The sequence below is a fragment of the Gekko japonicus genome, unplaced genomic scaffold (assembly GCF_001447785.1).
Source record: "Gekko japonicus isolate JY-2015 unplaced genomic scaffold, Gekko_japonicus_V1.1 scaffold416, whole genome shotgun sequence".
Lineage (NCBI taxonomy): Eukaryota > Metazoa > Chordata > Lepidosauria > Squamata > Gekkonidae > Gekko > Gekko japonicus.
In genome coordinates this window covers 174,848-185,463 of record NW_015172564.1, presented here as the reverse complement: position 1 = coordinate 185,463, position 10,616 = coordinate 174,848, and the positions used below count along the sequence as shown (strand labels likewise).

Sequence of the window (10,616 nt, the reverse complement as noted above, 5' to 3'; positions counted from 1 at the left end):
CCCCATTGTTGCTCTCTGAGTGCTCTCCCGCCCCTCCGGGAACCATGTGCATTTGCACTCCAAAATCCGTTGGCATTCAGATCCCAGAGATACGGGGAAATCCATCCAGTTGGATTTTAAAGCAGAGTCTCTTGGTCAAGACAGGGATCTCCCCAGGCAGTCTGGAGCGCCAGGAGCCCGGCTGCCCGAACATTCCAGAGAGCAGTTATCAAGGGTTCTTTCTCTGGCCCTCCAGGGCTCCTCACGCGCATGGCCACAAGCGAAGGACCCCAGAGGCCACCATCTCCTTCACCATGCCCACTTACCTAGCGATTCAGTCGTAAGCCCAGAAGAGGCCATCGAATTCTCTAACTCTAGTGTAAGATTAATGGCTTCACAAATTGATGCTTACAGAATTATTAAATGTGTCTTTGTTAATTTTACCACAGTGGTTTTTGGTATCTGCACACTCTGGCCTTTTTGAATCAGGCAATTCAGCCAGCTCACCTGGTGCCCATCCGCCTCCTCCTCTTCTTCCCTGTGATCCTATTTGGACTTCCGCTTCCCCTGGTGACACGTCATCCTCCACTTTGCAACAATTCAGACCCACTCATAGGAAGCAGCGGGGAGGGGAGGGGAGGGGAGGGGAGGGAGGCGGCCTGGTGTAGCCCGATCTCACCAGACCCTCTGGACGCTCAGCAGGGCCCACGCTTGGAAGGGAGACCTCCACAGAGGGGGCTCTGCAGAGGAAGGTGCTGGCCAGCTGCCTCTCCTTAGCCACTGACCTCGGGAGCCAGGCCCCTCGCTGGGGTCCCCCTAGGCCGGGCACGCAACAGGAAGCAGGAGTCAGCGCTTCTGGCCCTCTCCGGCGGGTGGCAGAGCCGGCCTCTGCACTAAATTCAGCACTGTGAGCCCCCACCCCCACCCCGGCTGCCGCCACTGGAGCTACTGGCATGAAAGCTGTGACCAAGCACCTGGGCTACTGCGTAAATTAGTTCACCCTGGAGCCCTCCTTCCTGAGTGAAGACAAAAGTGTGTGAGTCGGAGGCTAACACACTGTGAGCTGGCTCACACTCACTCAGCTCAGAGGGAGCCCTGCTGCCAGCTGACTATTCCCCGCTGTGTCCCTCGCCTGTCTCGGGACTCCTGCCCTCAGCACAGAACGCCTTCCCCGTTTACCCACCGCGCTTTTAGCCCGGGGGGGGGTGTGCCAGATCCCGGCTGGCTCCAGGTTCGGGAGCGCCTGGAGATCTGGGGACGGAGGAACTCGCCCTAAACGGTCGTTCCCGGGGACCCCCAGGCTCCGCGCCCTTGTCCAGACCCCGCCCGGGGGAACCCGTTTCACCTCCCCGCTCTCTCTGGACAGCGTCGCTGTGGCCCGTGCTCTGTAAAGCAGCGGCGCTTCCAAGCGGGCGGGGGGACGTGCTGGCAGCTGCAGTGGGTGTGCCGCCCCTGGGACCTCCGCTGGCGCCCACTCAGTCTGCGGGAAGGCCCGCCGCCACCTCCTGGGCCCCAGTTCAGCGCTCGGCTGCATCCGGGCAGCGGGGAGGGCGAGGAGGCCAAAGGGATGGAGGCAGGTCCTCTTCTACTGCTGGGGCCGGGGGGGGGCGGGAGGACAGCGCGGGCCCAGAACTTTATCTTGGAGGGGTGTGTCTGTGTGATAAAATATTGATTTATTTTGAACATTAAAATAAGAATCCCCTGTTACGTTTGGGAAACTGAACAATATGAAAAACCAAAGCCAATAGAAGCCTGGCCAACAAACAACGGAAGGGAGTCCGACCCTTTCGAAGGCCCCCTCTGGAGGAGAACAGCCAGGGGGAGGATGCAGCCTCTGAGTGACTCCCCCCCCCCAACCAAGTGCTGCTTCGGCACAGGAAGAACCAGGTTCGATTCCCCCACTCCTCCTCCTCCTCCTCCTCCTCTTCCTCCTCCTCCTCCTCCTCCGCATGGAGCCAGCCGGGTGACCTTGCGTCAGTCACAGCTCTCTCAGAGCTACCTCAGCCCCCCCCCCATGAGTCTAGCTCGCCACGCTAAAAGAGCTAGAACGGAAGGCTGCCAGACAGCCCTAGGATCTCCCGGCTATACGACACACAAGGCCGTACGATGACTATTATTATGAACTAACTACTGTCGCCCCTGCAGCCTGCCCACTTAGGCCGCCAAGTAGCCACTGTTCCCTTAGCCTTGCAAAGAAGCCAGCCCGTGGCAAGCCTGGGAGGCGTGGGTCCCGCCCGGGGTCTCAGGAGTGAATTCGCCCAAGAGACGGCGGGGCCTTTTCTCTCTCCCAGCCACAACACACGCCTGGGAAGGAAGGAAGCCTTCCAGTGCCCGGAGGACGAGGGAAAGCGGCACCCTCCCCCCCCACACTCTGGTCTGGAGTCTGAATGACACAGAAGAACTTCAGTTAACGAGTGGAGAGAGAGAGAGAAGAAGAAGAAGAAGGTGCCACCAGGCCGTCACTGACCCCGGCCACGAGGTGCTCCAGGCAAGAGGGGAGCGGGGGGGGGGTCTGCCCTTGTCTCCTGCCGTGTGGCAACCCCCCCCCTCGCTCGCTCGCTCTTCCTTGGGGGCCTCCGAGCACTGACTGCGGCTGACCCGGCTGACAGAGGGGGTGACCTGGGACGGGGCTGAGGCCAGTGGTGGCGAGAGAGGGCGGCGGCGCACTCAGAAGCCCGGGGGGGGGGCGTGGGGACACAGCCGAGAGAAGCGGGGCCACCTCCCTCACCCACAAAGGATAATCAGCCCGGGGTGCCCAGCAGCGTGGCGGCAGGCAGGGACAGGGTGCCCTTCCCAAACCTCCATCCCGTTGCCAACCGGACAAGCGGAGCTTCCTCCCCCCGGGAGTGAGTGAGCGAGCGAGCGGCTGGGGTGCCCGCGGAGGGCCCCGCGGGACCTGCGACACCCCACGAGGCCGGGTGTGTGTGTGTCCCAAACTGGGTGCGGGGGCTCTTACCTCGCATGGGAGACTTCATGGCGGCTTCCACCATCCCCAGAAGGAGCTGCAGGCTCTTGGGGTCCTGCGCCAGGCCGGAGGCGAACGCTGCCAGGGCGTCGGCATGGCGCCCCAGGAATTGGAGGGCGACACCCTGCCGGAAGTAGGCCTGCAGTGACAAAAACACGGGGACGTCTCAGCCAAGAGGGGAGACCGCCCAGGAGTCCCACTTCCACTCGACCCAGACTCAAGCCAGGCCAGACCCCGGGAGGCCTGCGACTTGATTTCCCACTCGGCTCTTTACAGTTCAAAACAGGCGGTCTGGTGCCATTCTCCTGCCACCGCCGCCCCCCCCCCCTGAATACTCCTGAAGACTGCAAGGAAAGATGCAGGCTTCGGAGTGGCCGTTGCACACTTTCTCCCCCGGAAGCACACGGAGGGAAGGGGCCAGGAAGATGAGTGAGATGAGGAACACCACCCAGGGACCGTGAGCAGAAAAGGACCCATTCCCCCCCCAGTGCCCCCCCCCCACCGCCGCATGCTAGGGTGCGGGAGCCATTCTACCAACAAAGGCCTGGTGAAGGCCCGAGAGCACTTAGAAGCTGAGCAGCCCTCGGTTTCGGAAGCTCTTCCCCCGCAACAATTTGCGCGTGCTCAGAGACATGTCTGTTTTTCTATTGATCATTTGTAACATTTTTATTTGCAAGCTGCCTCAGGCAGCCCTCTGGAGAGGCAGAACGCACCCCCCCCCCCAAAGTCACGTGCACACCAGCATGACAGCGCCTGAGGTTCCGGGGCAGAATTTCGACACTGAAACTCACCACAGAGCCCTGGTCAAATTGATCTTTCCAGAATGCAACTCCCTTCTGAAAAGCTGGTGGTGCAGATCTGAGTTCAAAGGCCTCCTTGCCTGGAAATCTAGTCAGTGGCCTCCTTCCACTGACTCTCGCCCTCAGCCTCACCGACCTTACAAGGTGGGCTCATGAGGACAAAACGGAGGGAAGGGAACAGAACACACACACACACACACACACATCGCCTCCGGACTTGCCTGGACAGGGCCGCTTACAGGGCCCCCACCCCACCCCTCGGGGAGCAGGGCAGGCCGTTGTTTCCAAGCACCCACAGGAGCTCCTACGTTTCCAGACTCCCTGCTGGCGAAGAGCCCTGCCCAAAACTCAAGGAGGCCAAAAGGGCTCAGCTGAGGCAACCCCACCGAACCCCAGCTCAGCATCACTGGTTAAAAGGCTCATATTAAATGTTAGGGATTCAAAGACTGGTTAAGGGGCAGGAAGCCGAGAGCAGGAACAAAGGGGCCGTTCTCCCCATGGGGGGGGGGAGTGAGTGAGCGGTGGGGTCCCACGAGGATCAGCACGACTGGGCTCCTCCTCCTCGGTGCTCTGCCATTCGTCCATATGACTGAAACGGGGTGGGGGGGGAGGAGAGCGAGGAGGAACAGGTCTGCAAATGACGCCAAACTAATTCAGGACCACGAGGACTAAAAGGCAAAGGCTGTGAAGCACTACAGGAGGACCCCTCTGCACAGGGGGTGACCGGGCAACAGTGCGGGGAGGGGAGGTGTGAGGTGATGCGCGCTGGAACACACCTGACGCGTGGACTCCCGACGGGGCCCTTGCTGCTGCCATAAGGACACCGGCGCCATTTGAAAGCGATCTGACAACACTGCAAGGCTTGCAGCGTGGTGCCCCACCCCCCACAGCTCTTATCGAGCGCCAGAACACCCCCTTGGCTTTTCCAGCATGTGAAAAGGGACAGGGGGAAAGACAGTGCCACACTGCAGGGCCGATCATGGCCGGTCCCTTCCAACATTTTAAAATAATCTTTAAAGGGTGGCGGCATCCTTACGGTGGCCACGAAGAGGACGCCATCACATTTCGTTTGGCCCTGAGAGACAAAGAGACCTTGAGGTTGCAGTGGCCACATCAATGAACATGTTGACGCCGTGCACCACGACAGCGAGAGACGCAAGCTCTGTGCTAGAGATTATTAGGAAAGGGACCGAAAATAAAACATCCAGGATCATAACGCCCCTGTACAGGTCTATGGTGTAGCCTCATTTGGAATAATGTGTGCAGTTCTGGACAGTGTATCTCAAAGAAGAATATTGCAAGCTGGAGACAGCACAAGAGAAGGCAACCAAGATGAGCTTTTCCTCCCTCTCCCATAATAAGAACATAAGAACATAAGAGAGACGCCAATGTTGGATCAGGCCAAAGGCCCCTCCAGTCCGACACTCTTCTGTGTCACACAGTGGCCAGAAATACCAGTGCCATCAGGAGGTCCACCCAGCAGTGGGGCCAGGACACTAGAAGCCCTCCCAAGCACCAAGAATACAGAGCATCGCTTGCCCCAGAGCCCCTATCTATACCTTATGGCTGATAGCCACTGATGGACCTCTGCTCCATATGCTTATCTAATTCCCTTTTGAAGCCGTCCATGCTTGTAGCTGCCACCACTTCCTGTGGCAGTGAATTCCAAGTGTTAATCACTCTCTGGGTGAAGAAATACTTCCTCTTATCCGTTCTAACCCGACTGCTCAGCAATTTCATGGACTGCCCACGAGTTCTTGTCTTGTGAGAAATACTAGAACTCAGAAGTTGATGGGTAACAGATTCAGGACAGACAAAAGGAAATCTTTACTCAATGAGTGATCAAACTGTGGAACTCACTGCCACTGGAGGTACAATAGCCAGAAGCATGGATAGCTTCAAAAAGATACGATTCTTAGCGAAGAGGCCCATAAATGGCTACTAGCCCTGGTGACCAAAGGGAACCCACCGGTGCCGAAGCAGCTGGGCTGGTCTTAAATTATTCTGGGGCTCTGGGCAGAAGTCAAGGATGCCCCCTCGCAGCCCCCAGGTTCCCACCCATCCCATTCTGAACAGGAATACGGGGAATCCCCAACTTCCGAACCGTTTGCGTTCCAGAAGACTGTAAGTCAGGTGTCTGGACACTGGAGTGCACCTTTCCTAGAGATACATGTTACTATACGGTGGCTAGACTCATTAATTAATGGGACTTCTTACTTTTATCTCCCAAAATCAAAGTTTGAACAGGATGGTTATTAATGAAACTGATGAGCAGTCTTTCTGTCTCCCTCAAATATTCTATACTATAGGTTTCCTCTTGCTCGACAGCTAGTCGAATCCAACTCGAGGGGGTGGTGCTCATCTCCGTTTCCAAGCTGGAGAGCCAGCGCTGTCCGAAGACTTCTCCGGGGTTATGTGGCTGGCGTGACTAGATGCCGAGGCGCACGGAGCACTGTTACCTTCCCACTGAAGTTGTACCTATTTATCTACTTGCAATTTCCTGCTTTCGAACTGCTTTCGAACTGCTTTCGAACTGCTAGGTTGGCAGGTGCTGGGGCCAGAGACAGGAGCTCACTCTGTTACGCGGCACTCGGGTCTCGAACTGCTGAACTACCGACCTTCCGGTCTGCAGCTCAGTGTCTTAACCTCTGAGCCACCGCGGCCCTAATCTATACTATACCCTCCCCAAATTAGGTGTCCTGAAAAACAAAACTGAGGTGTCATTTTCGGCAAAATGGACAAGGAAAATTCCTAGGAAGGTAAACGGGGCCGGGGGGGAACCTCACCCCCAGAACCGCATGTGGGGCAGCACCGTGGGCTTTCTCAGAGGTGGGGAAGTCCCACCCCACATGCAGAAATCCTTCCATCCACAGTTAAGTGCCCCTCTGTCGGATCCAAGCAAAAGAAAAGCGCTTCCGCGTCTAATCCACTTGCATAAACCTAGATCCATTTTTCACCATTTGATTTTAAGACAGGGCGGGGTAGTGCTAGTATCTGAGAGACCCAGGTCCGAATCCTCCCTCTGTCACGAAAGCTTGCTGGGCTGGTCACACACTCACAACTTAACCTGCTTCACAGGGTTGTTGGGGGGCATGAAATGGGGGGGGGCAATGCAAGTCCTGGTGACCTGGTGAGAGATGTAAAAGTGATTGCACCACTTGGAAACAGTGATCATAATGTTGTTGAGTTCATCATTTGTACAAATAGAGAATTGGCCAAAAAGACTCACACAACCATTTTTAACTTTAAAAGGGGTAATTTCTCTGATATGAGGGGACACGTGGGGAGGAAACTGAAAGGAAAAGTAGAAAGGGTCAAAACAATTGGGGAAGCTTGGGATCTATTTAAAACTACGATCCTAGAAGCTCAAAAAATATATATTCCGCAGGTTAGGAAAGGCACAAACAGGTATAGGAAAAAGCCTGCATGGTTAACAAACAGAGTAATGGAGGCTGTAAAAAGTAAAAAGAATTCCTTTAAGCAGTGGAAAGCTAGTCACAGTGAGGCTGATAAAACGGAACACAGGCTATGGCAAATAAAATGCAAGTCTGAGGTCAGGCAGGCAAAAAGGGAATATGAGGAGCATATAGCAAAAAACGTAAAAACCAACAATAAAACTTTCTTCAAATACATTAGAAACAGGAAACCAGCCAGGGAGGCAGTGGGGCCCTTGGACGACCAAGGGGTAAAAGGAGTATTGAAGGATGATAGGGAAATGGCTGAGAAGCTAAATGCATTTTTTGCCTCCGTCTTCACTGTGGAAGATGAGAAGTGCTTGCCCACTCCAGAACCACTGATTTCAGGAGGGGTGTTGGAAGACCTGAGTCAGATTGAGGTGATGAGAGAGGAGGTCCTAAAACTGATAGACAACTTAAAAACTGAAAAATCACCAGGCCCAGATGGCATACATCCGAGAGTTCTGAAAGAACTCAAATGTGAACTTGTAGATCTCCTGACAAAGATATGTAATCTTTCCTTAAAATCTGCCTCCATTCCTGAGGATTGGAAGGTAGCTAATGTCACTCCCATCTTTAAAAAGGGTTCCAGAGGAGATCCGGGAAATTACAGGCCAGTCAGTCTGACGTCGATACCGGGTAAATTGGTGGAAACCATTATTAAGGAAAGAATTAGTAGGCACATAGATGAACAAAACCTATTGAGGCAGACTCAGCACGGTTTCTGTAAGGGAAGATCTTGTCTCACTAACCTGTTAGTGTTCTTTGAGGGGGTGAACAAACATGTGGACAAGGGGGATCCAATAGATATTATTTACCTTGACTTCCAGAAAGCTTTTGATAAAGTTCCTCATCAAAGGCTCCTAAGTAAGCTCAAAAATCATGGGATAGAAGGACAAGTCCTTTTATGGATCAAAAACTGGCTAGTTCATAGAAAACAGAGAGTGAGTGTAGGTGGGCAATTTTCTCAGTGGAGGGTGGTAAGCAGTGGGGTACCGCAGGGATCAGTACTTGGTCCACTGCTTTTTAACTTGTTCATTAATGATTTGGAGATGGGAGTAAGCAGTGAAGTGGCTAAATTTGCGGATGATACAAAGTTGTTCAGGGTGGTGAAAACCAGTGAGGATTGTGAGGCACTCCAAGGGGATCTGTCAAGGATGGGCGAGTGGGCGTCAACATGGCAAATGGGGTTCAATGTGGCCAAGTGCAAGGTGATGCACATTGGAGCCAAAAATCCTAAATATAAATACACATTGATGGGGTCTGAACTGGCAGAGACTGAGCAAGAGAGAGATCTTGGAGTTGTAGTGGATAACTCACTGAAAATGTCGAGACAGTGTGTGACTGCAATAAAGAAGGCCAATGCTATGCTGGGGATTATTAGGAAGGGTATTGAAAACAGATCAGCCAATATAATAATGCCCCTATATAAATCAATGGTGAGACCTCATTTGGAATACTGTGTGCAGTTCTGGGCACCACACCTTAAAAAGGATATTATAGCTTTGGAAAAAGTGCAGAAAAGGGCAACTCGAATGATAAAAGGGTTGGAACACTTTCCCTATGAGGAAAGGTTAAAGCGCTTAGGGCTCTTTAGCTTGGAGAAAAGACGACTGAGGGGTGACATGATCGAGGTTTATAAGATTATGCATGGGAAAGAGCAGGTAGAGAAAGAGGTACTTTTCTCCCTTTCTCACAATACAAGAACTCGTGGGCACTCCATGAAACTGCAGAGCGGTCGGGTTAGAACGGATAAAAGGAAGTACTTCTTCACCCAAAGAGTGATTAACACATGGAATTCACTGCCACAGGAAGTGGTGGGTGCTACAAGCATGGACGGCTTCAAAAGGGAATTAGATAAGCATATGGAGCAGAGGTCCATCAGTGGCTATTAGCCACAAGGTATAGCTAGGGGCTCTGGGGCAAGTGATGCTCTGTCTTCTTGGTGCTTGGGGGGGGTCAACAGTGGGAGGGCTTCTAATGTCCTGGCCCCACTGCTGGACCTCCTGATGGCACTGGTATTTCTGGCCACTGTGTGACACAGAGTGTTGGACTGGATGGGCCTTTGGCCTGATCCAACATTGGCGTCTCTTATGTTCTTATGTTCTTAAGTCATCTTGTGTCCCCCTCGAGGAAGAAGGTGGGATATAAACGCAGCAACTCCACTGCGAAATCCCTGGCATCTCAAAAGCAGGTCGGTGGCGGGACCGGGGAAGATCTCTGCTGGTCAGAGGGACACCTGGTCTGATCCCGTAGAAGGAAACATCATCCTCAGGAACGGCACCACCTCTAATATATGCTGCGCACGGCAAAGGGCCTTTTCAACTCGTGTAACAGACACCGTAATCTGAGACGGGGAAGAAGACTTTCTTCCAGGGCCAACTGCATAATGGCAAGGCAGACACTGCCACCGCCCCTTTTAGCAAATCATCATTTGGTGATTTGCTTACTCACGCTCTGCACTGCTGACTGTGCAGGCCCACCCAAAAAGGCAAAACCGGGTCTTCTACGTGCATCCTGGGGGAACCTTTATTTTTGTTGGGGGGGGGGGGTTTGCACCGAACTCCCACAAATCCACCATCAGATCACAGACCCGCTCCATCTCAATACACCACACCCTCAAAACCACAGCGCTAACGCTCCCTAACACTGCTATGGCACAAATATTCTGTTTCAGGGAGAAAACCCTATGAACTAACAAGGGCCCGTTTAAAATAACTTAGATCTGACTTCTGCTCATTCCCAGGCCTGAACTGTACAATGCATTTCTTTCCTATACCCCCCCCCATTTCTTTTCCCTCAGAAAACAATTTTGCACCCTGCTGACTGCAGAATTTACCCTGAGGGGCATATGGACCCCTGCCGCCCCTCTCCCCTGAAGCAAGGGGGAGAGGGGGAGGAATGGGGAGGAGAAACTCCTCGAGGCGGGCTTCCTGGGCGCTGTTCCAGGACCTACTCGCCGCCGCTGCCACTGGGGTGCGGAAGAGGAGCCCCCAGCAGGCCTTGCACATCCTACCTTTGCAGGCGGGCAGCGGTGCTGCACAGCTACTCCCTGGCCTGCAGGAGATGGGAGGCTGGTGGACAGGCTGTGCTGATGTGGTAGATGCCCCCCCCCCGCCTCCATCCCCCTGCTGCGCTGGCGGTGGGCACTGCGTATCTGTCCCCGCGGGCGGCTGCCGCAGCCTCTGCAACTGGCTGAGCCTTGACCAGCCCAGCAGGGCCCTCCGTGCCACAAGTCCTCGGCTGCCTCGTGCCGCCTTCAGCTCCTGGCTTTTTGGAGCCGGCAGCTCCCCATCCCCCCTCATGGATCACTGCCTTGTCGTGGCGAGGGGGCTTGCGTGGTTCAATGAAACTGTGGGCTATGCCGTGGAGGGCCACCCAAGACGGACAAGCCACAGAAGAGAACTCAGACCAAGC

The 10,616-nt window shown here is 54.4% G+C and overlaps 1 protein-coding gene across 1 annotated transcript in view; it reads right to left on the bottom strand.

Annotated features, from left to right (window-relative positions):
- The window catches only part of TTC28 (tetratricopeptide repeat domain 28), a 63,821-nt gene that overhangs the window by 38,814 nt on the left and 14,391 nt on the right, over nucleotides 1-10,616 (bottom strand). The window contains exon 2 of the mRNA XM_015421270.1: nucleotides 2,936-3,083. Within this exon, the coding sequence (XP_015276756.1) occupies nucleotides 2,936-3,083 (148 nt within the window). The remainder of the gene's footprint in view (nucleotides 1-2,935; nucleotides 3,084-10,616) is intronic.